This window comes from Perissodus microlepis, chromosome 19, assembly GCF_051167445.1.
Source record: "Perissodus microlepis isolate ML-2025 ecotype Zambia chromosome 19, ASM5116744v1, whole genome shotgun sequence".
Taxonomy (NCBI): Eukaryota; Metazoa; Chordata; class Actinopteri; order Cichliformes; family Cichlidae; genus Perissodus; species Perissodus microlepis.
The window spans coordinates 12,922,581-12,947,702 of record NC_140479.1 but is presented as its reverse complement, the minus strand read 5'-3'; the positions used below and the strand labels follow the sequence as shown (position 1 = coordinate 12,947,702).

Genomic DNA, 25,122 nt, shown 5'->3' with positions numbered 1-25,122 from the left:
GCATTTGTGCTGCTATGTTTTTAGGCGACAAAGACATCACCATGCAGAGAGGCTAGAAACAGAAGCATCACTGCATTTCTCAAAACTTTGCCCATCAACTGAAGCTGCCTCCAGTGCCTCCATTTACATTTACAAGTCATTTACATAAGCACTTGCACTAATAGCAACAATAATGTAGCACAGTATGTGCACTTTGTTCCCCTTTTTCAAAACAGAAGAGAATCCATAAAGAATTTAGTAAAAGGGACATCCTCAGTGTAAGGACTCCCCGTTCTGTCACGCAGTCTACCTTCAGGATGCATATAAAGTTGAGGTTCAGCAATACGGCACTATCTCCATTTAAGGCTCCCTTTATTTGGTTATGTGTTTGCTATAACCAATTATAAGTTATAAACCAGTAATTACGGCAACATTAAGATCAGAAGTAATTAAGTGGAACAAATACTTGTTCCACTTAATACAGTGCAGTTAGACCATTTTTTTGCTTCAAAAGCATCACAATGTTTCAGACAAAAATAACTATTCAATGTGTTAAAATTGCATCCACCAATTCATTTTCATGGACATTAAATAAGATAAAAATGCCCTTATTCTCCCACTTAAACTGAAGTCTTAAGCACAAGAGTTTAAGCACACTGTTCATTCCCCACCTGACAACTTCTCCATTTACCTCAAATCAGACACAACGATGATTACTTTTAAATTAGCGTGAGATAAATATTAGATTAAGTCATCAGGGGATCGTTTTTCACGATGGGCGTTCCACAATAGAAGACGCTTGTCCAAATAAATACAAATGACTGAATTTGAAGCGTGACATTTTTTACTAAAGTGGGTTTCTGGCACTCAGTTTGTATTTTTTTTTTTTATGTCTGACAATACCACTTGGCTATATTTATTTATTTAGTTAGTTACAATGGCTGCGCGTCTCGTTTCATTCTCACCTTTGAAACCATCACTCGGTCAGTGGTTTGGACAGGCAGACACTGCTTCACTGGATCCTCTCCCTTGCCCTCTTTTACCCCCCTCTGTTGTGTGTGGACTATAAAAATAAGCAACAATAAGCACTGAAAACAATTTCATGCAACCATTCAAACATCTATTTGTTCCACAATCACAGTATAATAGCGCACGTCACTCCCATTCAAACCTGAATTTGTGTGCCCAGGCTGGCAAACAATGCCACTCCACACCAGGCTTTTCAGCTTTGACGGAGATGAGCCCCGGTGGAATCGGATGGTAAGTGAACAGACGTGTAACCATTTCAAAGTGCTTGTGCCGTTTCATTTTTTGGGTCCCTAAAGGCAGCTCTTTGTGAACAATCTGAGAATGTCAGGCAAACACACTCAATAAAAGCAAAGAGCAGAAGAGGAAAGAGATAAGAGGTCAAATTGGAAACTTTTATTTATTTTTACAAATACTTTTGTTTGTTTGTTTTTTTACCCACAACATGTAAATGCATCAGAACAAATCCCCGTGTCACACAGCCACACACTTCAAATACATTTGTAGAGGGAATTGAGTTAAAGAAAACACCCACAGTCTGAAGATGAGATCTGAAATGTTGCAGGAACCACCACAGCGGTGGTCTTAATGTAAATGAGAAGCTTTTTGTAAGCGCTGAAAATGTTTCAGTGGGAATATTTTCCACCGTGGTGGGTATTTCAGACAACCTTGTGTCTACCCACCACTGCTCCTCAATCACGACGGGGCCTGACCAGACAGATCAATGAGAGAAGGGCACTGGTGATTCAACAACTGCTGCTGTGGCATACACGCCCTAATTGGATGGTACATGAGCGTTTTACTGAATACTGGGCCTGTTTTTCCAACATGCACAATCAATGGCCTGTTCTCCGCTGACTCCTCTGCTCACACGGCTCTAATCAGATAGTAAACTCTGCGCTTGAAGCTTCTGGATGATTGCATATTTCCTGTGTCACACTGCTTTAATTAAGCATCAAATACAATTACGCTCCATTCATCACTCTACAAATGCAATGATATCATATTTTACTGTTAGATACCAAAGGTGGGAACATTCAAGAGGGCTTTTAGATCACTTGCTAACACTCTTTAAATCTCACACATTTAACACCTGGCATTAACAGATTACACAGTTCAAAAATGATAGGAGTCAGCTCAAAGTATAGAATCACAATGAGCTTTTTCACATTCGGGTTATAATGCAAATTGAAAGTGTGACAGCTCTGACAGATTTAATGCTCCCTCCAATGGATAAAAGATGTGAATCTGTCACAGCGCAGCTAAAACCAGTCTAGACAATGCTGAGGAGAAGGAGAGAACAGAAAGGTACATTTTCCTGTGGCCTGTAGTGATATTTTTGCCATTTTTGCATGTGTCTCTTTTGGAAATGTCCACGTTCTCTTAAACACAACGGAATTAATACTAAAAGCATCTGCAGCACCATTTTCCAGAAAGCATATCCTTTTTGGTCAAAAACATTCACAAATCTTGTTGCGAGTCATTTCATGAAGGATTTTGTTTTTCTCCTACTGAACATTGTCTCCTGAAGAGCCACACTGTCAAACAAAAACAAAAAGCAGGTACTTGTCCGCACATTGGTGCTGAATCATATTAAGCTACTCGAATTTGTTTGCATGGCAGATTTTTTTTAATATTAGGCTATTTCGCAGCAAAAGCAACCTGCTTTAGAAAACAAGTCATTTTGTTTTGGAGGTTATTATTAAGTGTATTTAAATAAACAATCCACTTTAAAAAAATGAGCCAACTTTTAAATTAGCCTAAATCTTACCAAGTGTCGGATGTGCTTCGCTGCACAGGTCAATGAGGAAGCATACCACATTATGTATAATTATGGACTCGAGGCACACTGTTCGTGACAGTATTTTTCTGCATCAATAAAGAAGAAAATACGGACACTCAGTAATAATTATGAGCAAACACCTGGTCAGTTTCATGAATATTATTAACTCTTATTCTCTTCCATTAGTTGAGCAGCATCCGAGACCATTTTTAATTATGCGTTTCCAACTCAAACCTCAGTGTCTTTGCAGTACAGATCTACATCCCCGAACAAAGAAAAGGTTGGGATAATATTTAGTATGCATGTATCACTGCACGGTCTTACATCTTACAAATCATCATGAATAATTTGAAACACTCGCAGTATATCTGCAGGAATAGATATACAGACAGACGTTACCCTCGCCGTCATCTCAGGCTGTACTTTATGTTTTCTCTACATTTGCCAGTCACTGAAAGAATGCAGATAGCCAACATTACAGGCTTAACTGATGAGGGCACCATTAATGTTTACATCCTGTCACAGATAAGAGCCTTTAGTAACAGGTGAATGAATGACTCTTACTATACAGTTTCCGGAATGATTTCTGGAAAGAGCATTTTTCAGATGTACATTATTTGACATTTTAAGCATCACAGGGCAAGTGCCATCTACTTCCATCCTATTTAAGAGACACTTTTACAGCCATTATCTGTGAAACTGGCCAACAAGCATTAAAGACACGTCGAAGATGAATAAATAGCACTACAGTCCAGAGCAACCATACATAAAACTTCATCGTGAAAGGTCTCTTTAAAATCTGCTTTTCACTCATCTCGTGTGTTCCCATCTGCAGTTAATGCGCTTTTTAAGAGAACAGCTTCTGATTCCATGTCATATTCTATCCAAATACCATCACTTCTTTAAAAGTGTTATCAGTATGATGCCAACCATAATGGAATCACAGTCAGATGGGTATAGATTTTTGCTGTGCCATAGCACAATACAACCATCACTTGTCTGCGTCAAATTAACAGACAGTCTGAGGGGGACACTGATGCACACAGGAGGAAACACTTCCTGTTGATGCAGCTGTATTTTAACAGAGGTTGATGGAAGTCTGAGCTTAATTAAATCTCTTTTTTAATTCTCATTGATTCATAAAGCGAATATTCAGTTTAGATTCGGTATCCGCCAATTATCTGTAAGCCATATAGCGACCGTGATAAAAATCAATCATTCTCTCTTGTTTCAAAGTGCTCTTAATTAACATGCGCACAAACACACACAAACGCATGCACTCTTTTGGTTAGATAGTGGACTCTTAAATTATCTGATAAAACTCTCATTTGATGTGATCAAAATTAGCTTTGGGTATAGAAAACGTTTTTACTCGCGGACACGCGGAACATCCACTTTATCCTATTCTAATCTATCATAGTAATGTTTGTCAGTGCAATTACATTTAAAGTAGTGCAGTGTTTAATGTCTTATTAAGACCCCCTCACCCACCTACCCATTTTGCAAAACAAATTCTATTTAGAATTTAAAGTTAACTTTTTAAAGTGCTTTCAAGTCCCCTTTAATTCCTAAAAAATAAGTACTTACTAACTGGTTTTATTCCTGTTACAACAGCACATGACTGAAAACATTATTGAGCACAATGCAATGATGGAGAAGTTTACACCCAATTTTTTTTGCTTTGAGCGCATCATAAACAGAAAGCGTCCTACAGACCTCAGCTGGTTTCATTCACCAAGCGTGAACCATTGATGCCACGATAAGTGACACGGCTGGGGCGGACCAGCACACCGTGGCCGGGTCGACAGCTGAAGTAGCGACGGCCGCCCACTGAGCCGTCATTCTTGCCCTTGGGGCTTCGGAGCTCCAGACCCAGCCAAAGGCCTGGGGCAAAGTCTGCTGTGCCCAGGTAACGGATGATTGCCATCTCATTGGCGCTGCTCAGCAGGACCTGCATGCCCACGTGGAGGTGGACCTGCCCATCAGAGCTTGGAGAGGGACTTGAGCCTGTGGTGCTTCCAGGAATACTTCCACTGCCCCCACTGAGGGTGCTCCAACGCCGGCGGTGAGGATTGGAACGACTCCTATTTTATTTTATTTTTGTTTTGTTTGTTTGTGGAAACAGAGCAAAAAAAAAAAAAAAATACAGTAAGAAAGATTTATGAGAAAAGTCAGGCAGTGTGACAGAATAAATCATAAGCAAACAGGAGATTCATGGGAGCTTGGTGTTTGAGGGATTGATCTTCAGTTTCCTGCTCTTGCTCATTATAACCACAATCATGCACTGGCCATTTAAAAGAACCTTTTGCTGACTAATACCACTGCTTCTTATCAGTATTGATTCAGTCATTGCTGCAGGGGATTCGGATAAAGCTGGAAAGCTTGGGGAGGAAATAATACGAGGAATATGCAGGAAAGGCAGACACACCTGGTAACAGGGCTTCTTCTGTTCGTCTCCTTCGGCGTGGCGATGGCCGATGATGTGCTGAAACTGCGACGAATTGTCCCTGCACGGCAAAAACAGGAGTCAATTGCTTCAACACAAACACACAGAATAATAAATGCAAAGTCACATTTAGTGTAGTTCAAAGGTTGTAATGAAGGCAGAATTCTTACCACTTAGAGGATGACTGAGGCGCGAGGAAGTGAGCTCTGAAAGGCAATCAACAGATCCATGGATTCTGCAAAAAGAAGCAGGCAACTGATTTTTCCCAGAATGAGACAACCTTTGGAGTTTATAAAAACAATTTTCATTAAATGGGCCCCAATTTGTTCGTTTCCAGCTCCTTAATTTTATTCTTGGACCCTACTAGGGTAGCATTGCGTGATTCACAATTTAAAAACATTCCTTATTTATCTTGCAGTGATGCTTGATGTAGCCCCCTTCCCCCAGAGCTCATTCACTGTCTAAAACATGCTGTTTTAGCCCTTCTCCCTTTGAGGGCACTATCCTTTTAAAGCCCACTTTCTGTCCCTCATAAACAGAAAAACAGCAGGCTGGTGGAGCCAGTGACAGAAAACTAAATGATGTGATCATTCAGGAACACTAAAGCACACAAAGAGCCAATCTAAATCCGGAAACAGAAACAAATTAGCAACCATGTTGTTGCACTGACACAGATGGTAGAGTTTCAGCTGTGTGGTAGCAAGCATTTATACGCTACGTGGACAAAAGTACTGAGTACTGATACATTACAGCTACATGGAAAGCCATGGTGTGAAGCTCCCAGCTCCCAGCTCTGGTGCTGATGTTAATGCCAGAGGATGTTTGGAGCTCTGCAGCTAATATGCGCCTCCACACTCTGCAACCCAACTGTAATGTTATGTTTTCCAACACTTCAGGGCTCAGTTGTTGTGGTTCCTTAACTTCCATTTTGCAGTGTTACTATTTTTTTGGAACACCTAGTAGGGAAGAAATTTCACAAACTGAATTGTTGCTAAAAAATTCAGCGATCTCTTTAGGGCAACCTGGCTGTATGGCTAGGTGCTTCATTTTAAACACCTGCCCATATGCTGTACTCTACTGCTGCTCCATGTAAATCTATAGTCAAGTGTAAAACTCACTTGGCTGACACTGTTTGTGTGTAGAAGAAGTATAACTTACAGGTGGGAAAATGGCTTTTTAACCTTTTTTGTGGAGAAAGTCACCAAACTTCTGAAGTGTTTTTAAATCAGGTTTGATTTCCATAAATGTGTTTTCTATATCCCTGTGGCCAAAGAAAAATGATGAGGCTTCCTCCACATTCATTTAGATACTGATTTCAATATAACCACACGGAGAAAAGTGGTAAAAATTGTTTCTTGAAGGACTTTGGTGGGGCTTTTTGTGTCTGAAATTAGTATAAAAGGATATTCGCTCTCGTTGCCATCAGACAGATCCAAGACACTTGGCTAATTGGGGTTTACTTGTACATGCTGACCTCATTATTTGAAACTTGGCAATGTTTATTGTGGGCATACACGACTGTAACAGTGTATAAATTACATCAAATTCGAAAAAAAATATCAGGTTCTAACTGGCTATATTCAGATGTAAGCACATATTCAATTTAGTGGGTGTGCTTTTGATGGCCACCTCTGTGAAAACAAGTTGAATGGGGAAAGAAAATAAAAATAAAAACAGGCTTTGGCTGCCTGACATGATAAACTACCTTGCTTATTAAGATTGTCTTAAGCAACTATATAATAACAGCCATAATAACATTTATAAAGGTATTCAAATATTGGAAGCTATTAAACATCAGTGTGCCAAACAGCACATGAGCAAAACAGGAAAATGGAAAAGTGTGTGAGGAGGGATGGGGGGGGTTCTTCCTAATGGATTGTGATAGCTGCTGACAGGAAAAAGAAAGGAGGAGGAGAAGCAACTTCCTGGATGGAGACAAAGTGATATTCTTGATTTGACAGCAGGAAAGCATGTGCTTAGCTGAGCACACTTTGTACCCTGGAGTTAATTAGTGAGGAAAAAAGTAAAGGAAAAGAAAATTAATAAAGGATGACAAGGAAAAAAACAGCAGCTGAAATCCCTCCCAAAAAACCAAACCAAAAACAGCTTTTAAATGGAAGAAATAAGCAAAAAAAAAAAAAAAAAAAAAAGCAACAAATCCTGAATGGTAGATCTGCATAGAGATGAAGCGTAAGTGGCATTTACTCCCAGAAAGAAAGGTTAAATGTGTTAATTTAATCACCAGTCCATGAGCTCTGGTAAATCACCGCTCCTTTACAATAAACATGTTTAGTATTTCCAATGCCAGCTGCTTTTTACGGTGTAATGGCTTTTATCAAGTTATGACACACATAATACACTTGACACACTGTGCTAATAATGAGCCATCCAATAAAAAGGTCAACAGCTTTTATTCAATTTGCAAAAAAAGAAAGAAAAAGAAGTAAACACAAAACAATGCATGCAGTGAATAACTCAGTGGTTTGTGTGTATGTATGCCAGGGAGCATATCTTGTGTATAATAATTAGGCCTCCTGTGGAATTTGCCTTTGTTCTGCACTCCACTGTACTTATATGCTGCCTTTTAACAACAGCAGCTCCACAAAGGGCTGTACATTTTTCCCTTACACACACTTGCGCTCTCAGGAGGGAGGAGGGGGTAATTAAACTTTTTCCCTAACGATTCCCAAGATGATTCAGGAAACAATTATTGTGCGATATTCTGTTTTTACAAGGATGCTCTTATTTTGTCTCGTATCATAAACTCAGGGCACTCCTTTTCTTTAGAGCATGTGTTGATCCAGATATATCACTGCTCAAAACAAACTAAGGGAACACTTGATCATCACAATACAACACAGAGTCAGTTACACTTCAGGGAAATCAGTCTGTCCAGTTAGCGTAACCCATAATGAATCAATTTCACCTACTTTGTTGCAAACAGAAGTGACTGCGGAGGCAACAACAGGACAATAGCCCAAAAAGGAATGGCTGTGCAGGTGGTGACTACAGACCATTGTCCTCTTCTCGTCTTTCCTGATTGATTTTTCCTAGTGTCCTTGTTATTACAGGTGTGAGACAGTACCTGCAGCTCATTCAGGTTGCACAGATAGTGCAGCTCCGGGCAGTTTGCTGTGTCTCGCTGCACAGTCTCACTGTGCGAAGAGGAACAGAGGAAGCCCGAGAAGTTGACCTCCTGCAGTCGACTCCTGCATGTTTTCTGACCAAACTGTCACACTCAGACTCCGTGACCATGGCATGAGGAACCAATATCCTTAAGTGGGAACTGCGCCCCACGTCTTGCAGCTCAAACAGCATTTATGAGACTCTGCTCTTTTCATAGATGAGAGCAGCTTCACACTGTGCACATGTTTCACACACATGAAAGAGACTATATGGTAAGATCATCATTTGACACTGGGTCAGTGATGGTCCGGGGAGGCATCAATGGTCACACAGACTTCCACATTAGCCAACAGTTCCCCGACTGCTGTTAACGATGAAATCCTCAGAGCTTGTAGGCAGTTTCTGGAATATAAAGGGACTCAAGCTACTGAGCAGCCCTCACATTCCCTGGTCCTGAATCCCAATGAGAATCTCTGGAACATCATGTATCAATAAATCAATAAATAGTATAACAGAATGTCCAGGAGCTCACTGATACCCTAATCCAGGTCTGGGAGGAGATTATAATATAGAATTAAAACACAGCTCAGCAACAAAAAGCAGAGGACTACAACCAATGAGACTCTGGTTTGTGATCCTCGTAAAACAAAAAGTAACCAGAGAATCAATATTTTTAGACACAGCAGACTTACTTTTATATGAAAAAAGAGAGAAAAAACAACACGGTTGGAGTTATAGTGGCCTTGCTGACAAAAAGCCATTCATTATCACATCATAGGAAATATCAACACAGTGATAGATTCTGCAGTCTTTGCCGCTCCCTCCCTGAAGCCCAAACTCACTCAATACACGTCTAATAAATATTCATCATTTCAACATCAACCTTTTTTTCATAATCGACCTTTATCCTGTTTTCTGTGTAAAAGTTATTTGTAAAAATATTTTTTATAAATAAAGATAAACTGAGAATCTAAATGAAAACAGTTTACAGCAGTTTTGACTCCCATCTGTCAAACTGAGTTCTATCGTTTACGCTCTCTGTCTCTGCCAAATATTTAAAGTTAAAACATAAAAACTTTTCTTTCCCATCTCCATCCCCACAGTGCAGAGAGGTAGCTGATGGGTGAGATCATTTGAACAGCAATCCTACACTTTGTTCCATAACTTTAAAGACAATCAGCGGTACGAGAACAAACAACTCCAAAAGCTCATCAAACATTAGGATAAAACCATGTAGTCACAAAACAACTGACTTTGAAGTGAAGATTAAACATGTCACGCTGCTTATCCGACAGTAAAAACAATGCAATGTACTCCACCACAACTATATTCAGGCAATATGGCCATTTGCACTTTAGCAGCATTCTTAAATATGACTTAGAAATAACTCGTGATCTCTGTTTGTTCCACTCAACTGTAAAATATGGATTTAGCGTCAGAACGCATCACTAATAAAACCTGCCTCGCATTTAAATAAATGCAGCATTTTAAAGTGATGTATCATTTGTACATTCAACAAACTGGTGGGTAAATATAACCACCTTTATATATCCATTATCCATAATCAATATTAAAAGCAGCGATGATGGCATCTGGCTCATTACTAGGTGAAACATTAAACAGAGAAGTCATGCAGGGAGAGGGCCTTGGGCTTCGCGTTTGTCTGACGACTCAGACTCGAGTTAATCACCAGTTCAGAGAAGCCCTGTTAGCTGCACAGAGGGCAAAATCATATACGTCGTACTTACACAAATGATACTGTCAAAGGAGCTCATTAGTGCACTCAAATGTATATATGAAAGAAATGAAATGCAACCTCTGGGTTTCTGGGGTCTATTGCCAAATTCATACCATCAAATCTGCTCTCAAGTTTTTAATCATTTAGAAAACATTCTTCTTTGACAAATCTGTTTTTAGTCCTCGCATGACCACTGGCAAAAACCAAAAAGGGACCGTTAATCTTGAGAAGAAAAGCTACCTTAAAGATTCCAGACTCACCTCTGAACGCGAGACGGAGGAGCAAAGACTCCATGTTTTGGTGGGCAGGTGAAGTACCTCACTCCTCCCACTGACCCGTCATTTTTACCGCTCGGCTTGTCCAGTTCGATGCCCAACCAGAGTCCTGCACAGAGAGACCGGAAATCAACACTGTCAAGAGGCATATTAATAAATGAGCAACACACCTTACAATAAAAACATAATTTTAGACTGGCGACACCAAACCACTTCTTAAAACATGACTAAATGATTGAAAAAGATCCCAACAACTGCTTTTATTTTATGGTACGCTCCCATCATCCCTTTTACCAGATGTAAGGTTCTCTCTCTGGCTGCACTGAGCCTGCTTCTGCTGGAGTTGGTTACTCGGCTCCTGTTACAGACGCTTTCCTAAAAATCAAATGTTCTTGCTTCCTGTGGTTCAAATACAATTCTTTACAGTAGCCAAGGTTTCTCCAAGAAGGATATTTGGTTTCCAAGTGTTTCTTTAATTTGCTTTTAGCATTATTTAACTCAACCCAACATCAGTCTACTGCCCAGTGGCATTCTTGGCTCAGCTGACGCCATAAAACAGGGAGCTTTACAGTAAGTCCTCCTGGTTTTGTGTGATTTTATCTCCACACAAATCCATCTTCCTCGCTCTTAATGAGGATGTCCGACTTGTACAAATGTGATAAAATAAGATTTTGTTATTTCATTTTAATAGCTATAATGATAATAATATTTAACTGACACAAAATCACGACACCTAGCTCACGGTACACCATTTGGGAACCGCTGACATGGTTAATACATCCACAGTAAATAAACTAAAGTATGTTGGAGGGAGATTTACTTCACGGAGACATCCACATGTCAGTTCATGCTTACAATATATTGGAAAACTCTAAATAGGAGAGTTTGCCCTAAATTAGGACATTCGGCAAAGGCGATATTTCACTTCGATATCTCAGGCAGCTCCTAAATAAATAACTTTTTAGCTCTTAAACATTCAATCACTGTCCTGTAAAATGATGCAACTCCTCAATGTGAGCCAGAAAGTTCAGACAGTGTTTCTCCTTTCTCTTTACGAGGGCCTTAAGACACCTCGCAAGTGCCAGATGAAGGTATAGCCAGAATTCTAAAAATAAGTGAATCTGCTGTATCGAGCAGCTGCTGTTGTTTTTAGTATGGAAGCGCAGCGCTCAGTGCAGTGAGATAACAAAGCATCGCTAACACTGATTTAAGAGTATCAAAGGAAACTTAAGACTGAAATCCCTTCAAACGTGATCCTCGGTGCTGTGAGATACATCACTATTTATTCATACATGACTAGTGCTGGGCCAGAACTACTACCTAAATATTAATGAATACTGTGAGCTGTTTTCTGTTTGGGTTTCAATGGCTTTTTGCTCAGCAACAGCTTCTTCAAATCTAATTTTTTTTTTTGCCAAGTATCTTCAGTTGAACTCAAGGATTCCCTCTGCAATACGTTGGGAATGAGAATGCAGCTGAGTTCATCCAAGGTGAAAGACAAGAGCATAACAGAGCTTCACTTTATCTTTATCCATGTGAGTCATCTGCAGAGAATGAGTTCTCAAAAGTTCCCCAAAGTTCAGCAATTCAAGACAAAACTGCTCCTTCTTGATTGGGTTCATTTATTCATGTTATTTCACTGTGAAACCCCAAAACTCTAGTTTTAATTTTTGAACAGGTGGTCTTTTATCCATCATGTTAGGTTTACACTCAACTCTTGTCCTTTCTTTGGTTGCGTTTCAATGAGTTTATCCCAAACTACTCACTAAAAATACCAGAATATCACTTCTATGCAGGACAGGCACATTAAACAAAAGAAAACTGTGATAACTTTAATTCTTTATGACTGCCCTGAAAACAACAAAGTAAGGACAGGCATGGTTTATTAAAAGGATCATTAATATTTAAGGCTTTTAAGATTTCTTTGTTAAAGTTCTTTCCAAATTCAAGGTGTCATGTACCCAAAAAGTTTTTTTCTACTTAATTCCATTATTTTGTTTAAAGGGCCAAGCACACGTTTTCCTCAGTATGCTATAATTCATTCATATACATGGATTCCAGTGTAGAAATGTTTACTGTTGTCGCCTGAAAGAAAAGAAAAGCTGCACAACATAAAGCACAATACCACTGCCACTGACTTAAGGTACTTTTTTAAGGAAATTCCTCAAAAATGAGACTTATCAATTGTCCTGTCTATATCCAATACACCCAAGTTATTGTAGTTTTGTATTTTCTAATTAGCTTTTATTTTCAATAAGGCATCCTTTGGAGTCACTGCAGTGATGTTTTGCATTTGACCCATGTCAAATAAAGACGCTTGTTTAAAAAAAAAAAAAAAAACACCTTGACATTATATTTAAATCCAAAATCCAAAGTGAGCATCTCAACCTCTCCACCTAAATAGGCGGACTGGGCTTCTATAAAATGCGTCAGCTAATGCGTCACGGCAGTGTCACTGCACAACATCTTGCACGCATCCTGGCCATGCCAGTCACCTTTGACACAGCGAAGGTATTTCGCACCACAGGAACATTGATTGAGAACATTGATCATTTACGCTGGAAAGTTCACACTAATTTACATCTTACAATTTGTGAATAAAGCTGATGAGTTAATAAGCTGAGAAAGACATTTTTCTTAATAATATCAGAATGTGATTAACGTGCTTTGCAGCTGATGTGATAAATGCCAGCATCAAACGCTGAATAATAGCCTCATCATAACATCATCCACTGGTTAGTCCTGCTTTGAAGCCTCCATCCAGGGATGGGTTGGACTGAGAAACTAAGGACACTGTATGCTCAGCGACTTGTCACTTACAAATTAGCCACATTGTAAATCATGCTCTGCTTTATCATTTATTGTGACACTAACAGGTTTATAATTTAGAAGACGAACAATGAATGTTGTATTAAATGATATCTACCTTTAATAATTTTGCTGAACTGTGATCTCACAAAATACAAACTAAACCCATCTTTTATGTAGAGCACATGTGTTTGAGAAAATGTGTTCGACCTGGAGCAAAGTTGGTTTTTCCGTAGAACTGGACCACACCAGTTCTCTGACCGACTACCAGCACCCTCTCCCCGAGGCGCACCTCAGAGCCATCACACAAGGAGCTGCTACCTGAGGGGGTTCGGCTTCGAAAACCTGCGAGGAAGAGGAAAACCATTTGTTAGCTTTGATCATCATTTCTCTCAATTTCACGCAGCTGATTCTGCTTAATAATGGGAAATCATGAAATACAGTACTATGAGATTATTAGACCTGCTGTGGTGCCAGCAGAAGAGCGGAGAGCTGGTGAAGGTGTTATTCTGGGACTCGGGGAAACACGCTCCCTTCGTTGCCTGGCAGGAAGCCGTTGCCTGGGCAGCGGACAGGGTCGAGCGCCCGGTCCCTGTCGAGAGTCCAGGGAAGACGATGAAGAGGAGAGAGAGCGGGAGAGGACGCCTGTGGGTGCAATGCAGAAACAAGAAAATAAGAGAAGGAACCCCTTAAAAAATCTAATGAAATGGCCAAAGCAAACTCAATAGCTCACATTAATAATTAATTCACACCAAGACAGCCATACTGCCGCACACACGCTACTCATATATCAAAATGGCTTATCAACTGTTGCATCTAGGCTTAGCTGGGACATTAGCTGTCTACATTGTTATCCACTTTATCTAAAAATCACACGGCACCAAATGCCTGCTTCTCCTCTTAATAATGAATCCACCATCCCTCCATTTGGACCTATATCAGTAACTCTAATGCCACTGAGATAATGAAGCTCAGTCTATTATTCATTTTCCATTTTATTCTTCCAAGTGTGACAGTGCCTACAGCAGCAGGATCTTGGCAATTACCACTTTTTTTTTTTTTTTTGCCTAAAAACTAAGCAGCTGTGTCACATCAATCTAAGGTAGCACACATCAAATGAGCTCAGTCTTCTGCAGTTGCATGTACCATTACCAAGCTCCAACTAAAGGGCAACATGCTAATCCCCGCCCAACACTGGGGAATGACATGGAAGACGAGGATGCCGGATTTCGCTCTTAAGAAGCTATTTGGACGCTGGACCTCATTAAGCTTTTAACTTTCACAGATTAGTTCATTAAGTGCCCGACTCTTGGAAGCTAATTGATTAAATCAGTGCCAGAATGCTTTAAGAAGGGAAGATTCAGCTCCAAAGTAATTGAAACCTGGAAAGAAATGTGAGAGAAACTTCTCAGCCTTTCCCAAAACTTGTTTTCAATTGTTAGCCTTGGGTAGTTTGTCTCAGCACTGATTTTAAAAAGAGAAAAACAAAACAAAAATAAAAGACAGTTGTTGTTTCTGTCACTTCTGTGTGCATGCTTCATGCACAGAGAACACTGTATGGAGGAATTTATGCAGCACCTGCTTATGCATTATACACAATTGTTTATTAAAAGCATCGCTTTAATTCACAAGGGGCAGTACTTTGTTTAAAGAGACACTGACACAGATGGATTAGGATGCTGGATTCAAGTATTAAGGTGTACAGACACAGATGAGGAAGCGGGATTTGAACAATTCCCCCAGCTTCTGCTAAAGCTCAAATACATCCCCACACTACATTCTCAGATAGGAAGTGCATTAAAGCCAGCTCAGCTATAACTCCAGTACCTGTCTTTACGATTGAGGTGTCGCCCTCTGTGTCTTGATGAGGACCAGATGCACTTTTTTGATTATCAGGTGTGTTTTTAACAGAAGGAGACAAACCTTTCAACCCACACACACACAAAAGAGACACAAGAGCATTATTCATCAGATAGCAAGGTTGGTAAATAAAAGCCATATTGACAGCTGGAAATTGTAGTAAGATTGTCTAGTCAGACAGGTTAAATTGGCTGAACTAAGGAACCCATCAATCTGACTGAATAATCTGCACCGGTGTCACACTGTATCCGTTTAAGGACGTGCCTCAGCAACCTGATTGCCAAAAAAGCACTCATACTGAAAACAACATAGGTGGAACTTTGTCAACACAGTGGAGCTCTTTGCATGTAAAGCAGCCCTCCAAATGGACAAATGTCGGGTCAATTTGTGCAAACCCTGTGCAAAACACACGGGGCTGTAGTCTCAAGATTGACCGGTTGATATGCTCTTATCCAACCAAATTCTCATTCTCGGCTGCCAGTGTTACTTCCATGTGGAGAAAAGTGGTGCATCAATAGCCCACATTACTTCTGGCAGCAGGGCGAACAATCTACCGTCGCAAAAGGGAGAGGAAAAAAAAAAAAGCAGCGATGTTGAAACCGTGAACTTGCCAAAACTTGCTTAATTAGTGTTTAAATGAACTGAACTTGTACTCTGAGTCCGCTCCAAACAAACTGACACCAGCTGTCAATTAGTTTGCTGGTTGCTAGTGTGACTGCACTTTGTTCAAACAAATGGCCAAAAAGTCAAGCGTGAACTTTTCCTCACCCACCCTCACCGATGGTAAATCAAGTGGTCGAAGAGTAGGTAAGATTTCAGTCGACCAAGATTTGGTTTTGTTGATTTGAGCCCTAGAAGGGCAGTTTATGAAGTCTAACAAATTACAGGAAATAAGGAGCATTTCAAATGAGGAGAATTTTAAATGAGGAGTCTATGAAGACACACAGTGCAGCACTGCGTTAAAGGCAGAGCCAAAAATGCTACACTGAAAAGATAAGGCACGAGGAGGGAAGTGAAGAAATGCAAATACGGGACAGCATGACATTGCAGAGTATAAATGATACATGAATACTGAAGCTGACTTTTCATTTACTGCAACACACAATCAAATTATTTTTTTAAAAAACAAACAAAAAACAGACAAACATGCTGAGACAAGCACTTGTGTGCACACAAAGGCCTAAATGACAGTGAACACCAAAGAACTTCAAAAGGAATCTTAGACCGATTCAACACAGAAAAACAGCATTTCCTGCAGAAGTACGTGTAATTGTGTTTTAACAACCTTTTAGCAACAAACTGTAATTTTAGGCCTCTTATATTGTTTGCTGACTTTAAATATATCTGCTCTTTATTCAACACTTTGTTATTTTTATGCTGTGGTATCAGTCTGGGAAAATATCATCATAATGAATACACCGCTCTCCGTCCACATATCCATTTTCTATTGCTTAGCAAGGCCTGGGTCACAGTGGCAGCCTAAGGAGAGATTTCCAGACCTCCCCATCCAGACCCTCAGCTCTGATAGGGGAATACAAACACATTCCTAAGTCAGCTGAGAGACATGATCCCTCTAGTGTGTCCTTGTGTGTGTCCAGGGGTCTCTTTCCAGTTGGATACACCTGAAAAACCTCGTCTAGGGATTCCAGAAGGAATAAACATGCATGCAGGAGAAAAAAAAGGCACCTAGATACTTTGGGCAGGGGAAACACACCCCAGCCCCAGCAGGGAGTCAGACCTGGAGGGTGCGCTTGTTGGTGACCGGCTGGTGGTCAGGCCTTCCCCCCTGAGCCCAGCCAAACCCAGCTCAAATGAGCCACTTGGGACGACCCCCCCTGTGAGCATAAGGAGCCATACAGTAGGGATCCAGTGTATTGTGGATGAGGGAGTAATCGAAGGCAGGGGCTTGACAGCCTGATCCCTGGCTTTTAAAACTAAAAACTGACTGTATGGATATTACTAACATTAACAATACATTTTTAAAATAATTTTAGTTCAAAAAACCCTTTACAGTATCATAAATAGCATTTAATCCACATTAGAAATGCATGTGGTGACCTGTGACAGGCAAACAAAAAAAAAAAAAAAAAAAAAAAGAGAGATGCAGCTCTAAAGACATGGTCAACTGTCAACTTTCATACATAGCATACTGTAAAACAGTATACCACTGAAACCTTACTATAAAAAAATCTGAGGGACTGTTTTATAATAGACAATATCAACCAACATCTGTGCATAAACACATTTAATTTCTAATGAGGATTCAACAGGTACATAAAACTGTCTCATTTTTCTTTCTAGTCACCAACAGGACGCCCATGTTTAATTTTTACATTGCTCTTTGAAAAGTCATTAGAAAAATCTCAAATCAACCTGGTATTTATTGATTGCCATTTCAGTTAACATTTAGGGAGAGCTGGGAAATGCTCCCTTCAGAGACAGAGTTTGTGTCTTTCCTCTGAACTGCAGAGAAGAGACTTCATTCCAACTCAGAATACCAAACATTTCTTGTCACTTGACCTTTAGCTTGCAGGGACCTCCTGGTAGATAGAGCTATCTATCCCTTCCACATACACATAGTGGCATTCACTTCAAGTGGCAGACTGCAGCACAGACAGAGGCTTTATGAATTAAGTGGAGGTGGCTTTGTGCAGTTGTCTATGTTCTCACCACCCTTTGAGGCCTGAGTTACAGTTGACACACTCCAAGAGGGGCCAGCCTGGCATTCTGCCGTGTCTGTCTCCCCAGGTTAGCGAGACAAGGCAGTTCCGCAAAGACCCGTTCAATCTATAGATAAACACGAGCCAGCAGCCTGCACTGCAGATCCAATGGGACAGTAACACAGGTGGCTCGACAAAGCCCTGAAAACTAAGTGTGTGGTCATAAATTAGTCTAGTTCTCTGGGCTGTATGAAGCTGTAGACACACATGGCCTCACATGCCTTGCATGGTACACAAAACACTCACATGCACTTTGTGATGAATGGCTGCCAGCCTATCCAGCCTGTCTATGCCATAGTTATTAAATCCTGCTTAATTGGACTATCAATCACCGAATTCTAAAGGCCTCTCAGGTCTGCAATTCCAATCACGTCCAGTTCAAGTGGCCTTCAAAACCTCTGAGTATTACACCACCCACAACAATACAGCTATAAGCTGCGTGAGTAGCAAAACCCAAAAACCATACCAAGACACAGCTTTTACAATGGCGTAGTGCATGGACTGCAAATGTCAACAGTGAGGAACCATCCGAAGACTGAGCGCACCAAGTTGTGTCAGCAGTCAGCAATTTGTGCCTTATCCTTTGGCACTGGTTCAGAATCCATTTTTCAAGCTATTCAGAATAAGATTAACAAGATTACTATGAAAGCACAGATGCAATAAATCCATCCATGTAGTGGCATGGCTCATACTGGGTAGGAACGTTGAGAAGGACTATTTTTTAGCACAAAAGAGAGGCTGAAGTCATATCTGCAGCTGATGGCATCATCTGAACACTGTGGGGTGAGTTAGTTCTCCCACAGTAGGCTAAAAGGTCCTCATGTCAGTGGGGGCATCAATTTTGGATGTTGAATGAGTGTGTCACTACAAAATCTACAAAACAACAAGTAAATATTTGACTAAACAGAAGCAAAGCCAATAAACATATAGATTGCTTTTCTTTTTTTGGCAAGAAAATATTAATGGAGGCAACTATGTCAGCTTGACAGTGCCTCTTTATTACTACTCTGCTCTGACTTTTCTTAAGTGATGAAAACTATAATGTTCAAATACATTTAACTGACTAATCAATCCATGAACACAACTAACATTAAAGATCACCTGTGTTTTTCTCTTTACAGAAACGCCACTTCTTCGATTATTGGATCATTTAAACCAGGGGCTTCATCTACGAACCAGCAATCATCTGGTCCCACAACAAAGGGGCACCATCATCTGAAACTATACTATAATAACCAAACTTCACTCTGAGCTGTTGGACTTGATTGCAGTCTTTTACCTTTGTTGAATTCAATTTAGTTTTTGCCTTCAGTCTTTAATACATCAAAATCTGCCAATAAATGAATGCTTAGCGTCAATGCAGCAGCAATATTATGCTGCTGCTGAATGTTATTACCTCTACGTTTTGAAAAATTAAACTCCCATTAGCAAATATATTTTACTTTTAAATGTTTATGATATTAGTCATATAAGAGAGGAAGATTATGATCACCAAAATTACACATTATGCATTTCATTTAGTGAAAGAATGGAGTAGCAATGAAGTCAGTTTCAATTGTCCTAAACCCCCTAAAGTAAGAGGGCTCCGAAATGTCAGTGGCTTCAGTAATAATGTATTTGGAACTGTTCTGTTGATTTTTTTAATATGAAATAAAGTATCCAGGGGACTGTACATTAGTACCTGTGGCATGAGGAAATGCCTGCCCTTGTAAAATCTTTTTCACCTGCTCTAATAAACGTTCACACACACACACACATCGCTGCCCCAGGGCTCACCCAGCCAGTCAGACTCCCCATCTTTGTAGTTCAGGTTTTGATCAATTTAAGCCTTTTTTATTAGAGTATTTTATGGCAGAAATCCTGAGGTAAGACTTAATTTCAAAAACAACGCTACCATCACTGTCTTTGTCGCAGTGTTTAAGGAGGTCTGTCAGGACCTGAGCACAACTTCAGTCATAGGAACAAAACCATATAACCATAGAACGACATACAAACCAACCAAAGCTCGCTCAACAGACACGTCATTCAACTGCTGTGACTTCTATCTACAAATTAGAAGGTTGTATAAACAAGATCAAGCGCACTGCAGACCCAACACTGATTATCTGAATTTAGCAGTAACACTTTATCGCTTGTTTCTCACCTGTGTTAATCTTGGAAGTAATCCGAGACAGGTCGATGCGACGAGGGGGACGCACGGGTGTAGACTTCTTTGTAGTGCTGGTTTTATGTCTTTCCAAAGGTTTGCTTATCTTGGACAGTGGAGCAAAAATTCCTATAAAAGTAGAAAAGGCTCTAAGCATAACCAAGTAAGAATATCATCACTGACGAGACACAGAATGAGGATAATTTAAATACATAAAAGGGCAGCATGAAAGAGATTTTCTGTGCCAAGACACATTTTAAGTGCTGAAAACAGAATGAATTTAGTGACATTTGGCCAAAAGGTCAAATCTTATTTCCTATGGTTAGATCAGACGCCACTGAAAAACTGACCAGACAATTTAAAAGGTCCAGGAATCGATTATGTTATTATGTGAACTGCAGTCAGTGTGTTGCTGCTCATGTCTGAATGCAGGAGAACACATAAAAAAGTCTTGTTTGATCATTCAAGTTTGCTTTGTACCATTACACCATTTAATATGGGCTCAAAACATAAAAGCTACACTTTTAGAGCCGAAACAGTTGGTAATCCAAGTTTATAATCTAAATAAGGGAGCAGTTGTGTCTGCCATTGTTTTTGCTTTCAAGCACCGAGGCGCGACCTACCATGTTTGTTTCGACAGTTGAAATACTGAACACCTGCTACCGAGCCATCGTTCTTCCCCTCTGGTTTGTCCAGTTCCACTCCGGCCCACAGGCCACCGGAGAACTCGGTGCTGCCGCAGAACCGCAGAGTTCCAACCTGTGTTAATAAATGTATGTACCACAGGAGGTCAAATAGAAAATATGGAAAACATCAATAAGAAACAAAATATTCACTAAAAGAACTGGAACCAGCTCTGAGCACTGGCTTAAAGATAAGATACGAGTTTTGATTAGCAAACCACACAACTTGGCACAAAGTATTTCCTGGTACGGCCTTAGAGAAAAGCATACAACACACACACTACAGTGGAAGGAGCCTTCAAAAAGAAGAACAGGGGCAATAGAAGGTGGCTAGTTGTGTACATCAGTGTGCACACATTAAGAATATCAGAAGAGGCGATTAATCAATTGCTTTTACTTCTGAGTCCTAAAACAGTAAGCTCCCACAGGTGATTAAGTATACTGCCAGATCCACTGCATTATCATAGACCCAAGACCCATAAATCTGGTGTTCACAGAGAAGCTGGTCATGAAAATCAGCAGTAAACTGAAATGAAATTATGCATTTTGAAGCACATTGTATAATCCCAGATGGTAGAGTTACTTAGAGTTTGCAAATATGAGACATGAGTTTGAAGAGCTGGAGCTCGTTGTTCTAATGTTTCTTCACTACACAATAAACTGCTGCCATCAATACCACTGGGCACTAAAGCCTGCCACATCACTTATGTTAACAGTCTTCCCACACTCACCGACTTTCATTCATCTGCAACCATTTAAATGGTAAATGTCAGAAACCTTAAAGCTTGGGTTTACTTGCATAGACAAATGCAAGAAATTCAGACGTCTTTGACTCAAGAAAAACTCCCCCAGTGGCTGTTTGCAGGTTATTTTCACAAATTCACACTTCCATAAAAGTATTAGGACTTCAGTAACACCGACTCTTTCAGCATGATCTCTCCCGTGGCCTAATAAAATTGTACAATTTTAACTCATGAGCCCTTAGAGTGGAAAAGGTGCTCCCTAATCTAATAAGAGTCAATTTTTAAGATATCTTTCATAAAAGTGGAGTTATTTAAAGAATGACTACAAATCTTTTTGATGTAATGGGGCCTACATCATTTATTTAAAAAAAAAAAAAAAAAAAAAAAAAGTTCAACAGCACCACTTTAAATACAAAGTTTGTTTTTCAGTGAGTTTGAGGTCTGAGCACACTCATTCCTCTTCAATGAGGAAGGGTTATGAGAAGGGGGCACATCTTCAAAGTCTGGGCATAAAGGGCATCGTGTGCCTTACAGACTGGGCACATTTATTCAGTATAGGGGTATATAAATAAAACTGACTTTACTTATGAAGTCTAAGATTATTTGTGCAAGGGTAAAGGTGTCACTGCAAAAATTTCATTACTGTTTAAATTTCATTACTTTCAATCATGTTGGATGTCAGGTGTCTGCAGAGAGGTAATACTGAAAGGAGCAATAGGTAGCAAGAGGTAATTGAAGAGTTTTAACTTACAAATCGTGCAACTCACATCAGCTATAATGTCATGGCTTACACGGATGGTTTGTGAAACAGATCTCCTGAGATTTAGTGCAGTAAAAAGGATATTCCATTTAACAAAGCTCAATTTAATTCCTTCTATTAGATATATCACTGTTTGCCATTTTTCATTACTCCGGTCGTCTTCAGGCGACACTCTTTCAGCATGAGGACAAAGAAACTTAGTAAATACTCTACTGTGTGAGAAATGGATGCAGTTCCAGAAGTACAGAGCAGACCCCATAACTGTCAAAAAAAAATTGTCTTCGGGGAAGAAAAATGGAAAAGCTGTTAAGTATTAGTGATGTTGAATTACCTATGACTGCCATAAAGTAAGGTAATTTTGTGCCCGTGGCACTGCACTCAGTGTCTTTCACCTGCTTTGTTAAGTCACATAAAGTGGACTGGGCCCATGCTGTCAGCCTGATGAGTTCAAATTAAAACACAAAGCACAAAGAGAAAGATTTCTGGGGTCCTCATTTAATTTTAGAGCAGAGGCACCATGTAGCAAATTGTCAGAGCTGAACAGTGCAATGAACTCAATTAGAAAAATGAATTGTATTTAACCTATGGGGCTAAATACCCTTCTTATAAAAGTGTGATTCATTTCAAAAGGATTGCACATGGCTTAAGGTCCCAGCATGGTACTGCATTGGTAGTCTGTAGGTGCTGTGCACACGTATTCACATGGTGTCACTGGGAGACTGTACAATGTTAAAAGAAATGTGGATTTGTTTTTAGTACTTTGTTCTCACGACCGAGCCAAAGTATGAAAACACGTACACACAAAAAAAGAAAAAACGACTTCTTTGTAGCAAATTGAAACTGCTGTAACTGTCCTTTTCAACCATCAGTGCTTTTTTTGGTCTTTGATGTTTCATATGTCTTTATTTCAGCATTACCTGGTCAAGCCAAGCCATCTTTTTAACCAATCAACATTCAACTATGCACAGCATCATCACTGTCAGGCTATGTGCTACTGGCTTTTTGGATGTTGAATTCCCATGGACTCTCGCTGTGAGGAGCCAAAGAGCTATGAGAACTGAAACCAACACAGTACCATGAATCCTATTTTACAAAACTGCAAGGTTACTGATTAGGGTAATGAGTAACACTGCAGAGCTAATGGCAACCAATACAGAAATTCAGAGCTTTTTTGCCATTACTCTCTTGCCCTCCCCCTTAGGACCAAAATCTGTACATGCATCTTTGCCATACTGCCTTACTTAACTGGTTAAGAATTAATTGCATCCGTATATTTATTTTTACTTATTATACAGTGATGTTATATGTCATACTGTTACAGCTTTGCCTTATTAATCACTTAGACTGGTGGTTTGTTGCACTTTTTCCCCTCTTCCTTTAGACATTACTTGTACAGTACTCTTCACCACATATTCTTTATATCATGAGGACGATGTTTTTTTTCTTTTCTTTTCTGTATGTTGCCAATTAAAGCCTTCCCACAATATATCTGTCATTCCTCACACCCACACTTCAACATCCATACTTTTCTATCTTAATGCAGTGTGCTGTGTATAGCTGCGTTATAGTTACACTGTATGTGTTAGAATTATGACCAAAAAAATAACTAAAGAGGACAGGGCATTTTTTAAATGCTAAGTATAATTACACTGTGACTAGTCAACAGCTTTTGTATAAATGCTTTTAATTACAGCGCTGCTACGTTTACAGTTGAACTCATTAGACATTCTCACTGCTACAAAGAAACAGCCAGTACGGTTTAGCTCACACTGCCGCCTGTGAACTTGGACTGGGTAAGAGTCAGTGAATAGAAAAGAATGACTCACAGACAAAGAACATGAGCACATGCATTTGTAAAACTTCTAATACTGATACCAGACACCGGAGATGAACATGCTCAGATGAATGTTGATGATGTGCCAGAGTGATCTGATGGCCATAACCGAGAGTGCTTGATGGATTCCCAAATGGTGTTGCTTAGCAACTGGAAATTATTTTGTCTTGGTTGAAAATGTAACCAAAGCTTCTTAACTTTGGCTACAATGGACTACGGCACCGGTGCATGGCACTAATGTGATGCAGGATCCATGCTATAAAGACCTGGACTGTTGGATTGATGGAGGTGTTGCTTAGTAAATGCAATGCAGATTCTATGTGTGCATTTATTACTGGTACACATTTATTACTGGTACACAGATATTAATAACCTTGGCCTGGCCAATCTGTTCTATTCTCTGATTGGCATATAAATCTCCAATAACCAGTACCATTACTAACTGGGGTGGTGGTGGTAGTATTGTGTTAATGTGTATCCATTTAAGCAGCACCATCCAATTGGGTTCTGCTGACAGACGTTTATTTCAAAATGAGCGGCGATAGCACGCCAGTCAAGGCAATTTTTAAAAATCTAATTTCCCCAGTTGTGCTTTAAATTAATATGATTATTATAATAAATTGAATCTGCCTCATTATAATTACATACACAACGCGCTCTGTTTAGACCCAGACCAAACAGTATTGTTTGACTGATGGCCCTTAATATAAAGACTTGTTTCTGACTTTACGTTTCCCAATTTTGTTTTAAATTATAAAGTTATTTTGTTATTTACAAATAGCCTAATAATTATCCGTATTGCTGTTTTAGAGAAGTGGTGCTTCAAAGGATAGTTGCAGATTTCTGTCAGAATCTGCAGATTATACAGTACAAATAAAATGTTCACGTTTCTCCAACGTTGTCTTCCCAACATTTTCACTAACATCTACACGGGATGGGCAGGAAGCGTTCACGATGTCTTATTGGGCGCTGATAATTGGCGTCTGTCTTGTGTCAGTGACGTAAAAGACGGATTTAATGCGACATGACCATCAAACAGCAATTGCTTTCTGAAACATCAGATATCGGATTTGAAAACATCGGATTTGTGCTGTTCACACTGTCATACCATGATCGGATATGGGTCGCATAGGGTCAAAAAAGTCGGATTTGATGCGCTTTCGCCTGCAGTGTGAACGTAGCCTCAGTTACGGTC

At 39.8% G+C, this 25,122-nt stretch overlaps 1 protein-coding gene across 2 annotated transcripts in view; it reads right to left on the bottom strand.

Annotated features, from left to right (window-relative positions):
• Nucleotides 1–1,379: 1,379 nt before the first annotated feature.
• LOC146365599 (CAP-Gly domain-containing linker protein 4) overlaps nt 1,380–25,122 on the bottom strand; it is a 47,263-nt gene continuing 23,520 nt past the window's right edge. The window contains exons 8-16 of one of the 2 annotated variants that reach the window (XM_084914797.1): nt 20,531–20,666; nt 19,905–20,036; nt 15,009–15,104; nt 13,644–13,826; nt 13,392–13,526; nt 10,359–10,482; nt 5,405–5,469; nt 5,217–5,295; nt 1,380–4,872 (exon numbers count right to left, since the gene is read on the bottom strand). In XM_084914797.1, coding sequence (XP_084770923.1) covers nt 4,506–4,872; nt 5,217–5,295; nt 5,405–5,469; nt 10,359–10,482; nt 13,392–13,526; nt 13,644–13,826; nt 15,009–15,104; nt 19,905–20,036; nt 20,531–20,666 — 1,317 coding nt within the window. In that variant the 3' untranslated portion in view covers nt 1,380–4,505. The remainder of the gene's footprint in view (nt 4,873–5,216; nt 5,296–5,404; nt 5,470–10,358; nt 10,483–13,391; nt 13,527–13,643; nt 13,827–15,008; nt 15,105–19,904; nt 20,037–20,530; nt 20,667–25,122) is intronic. The other variant, XM_084914798.1, reaches the window with a different exon arrangement.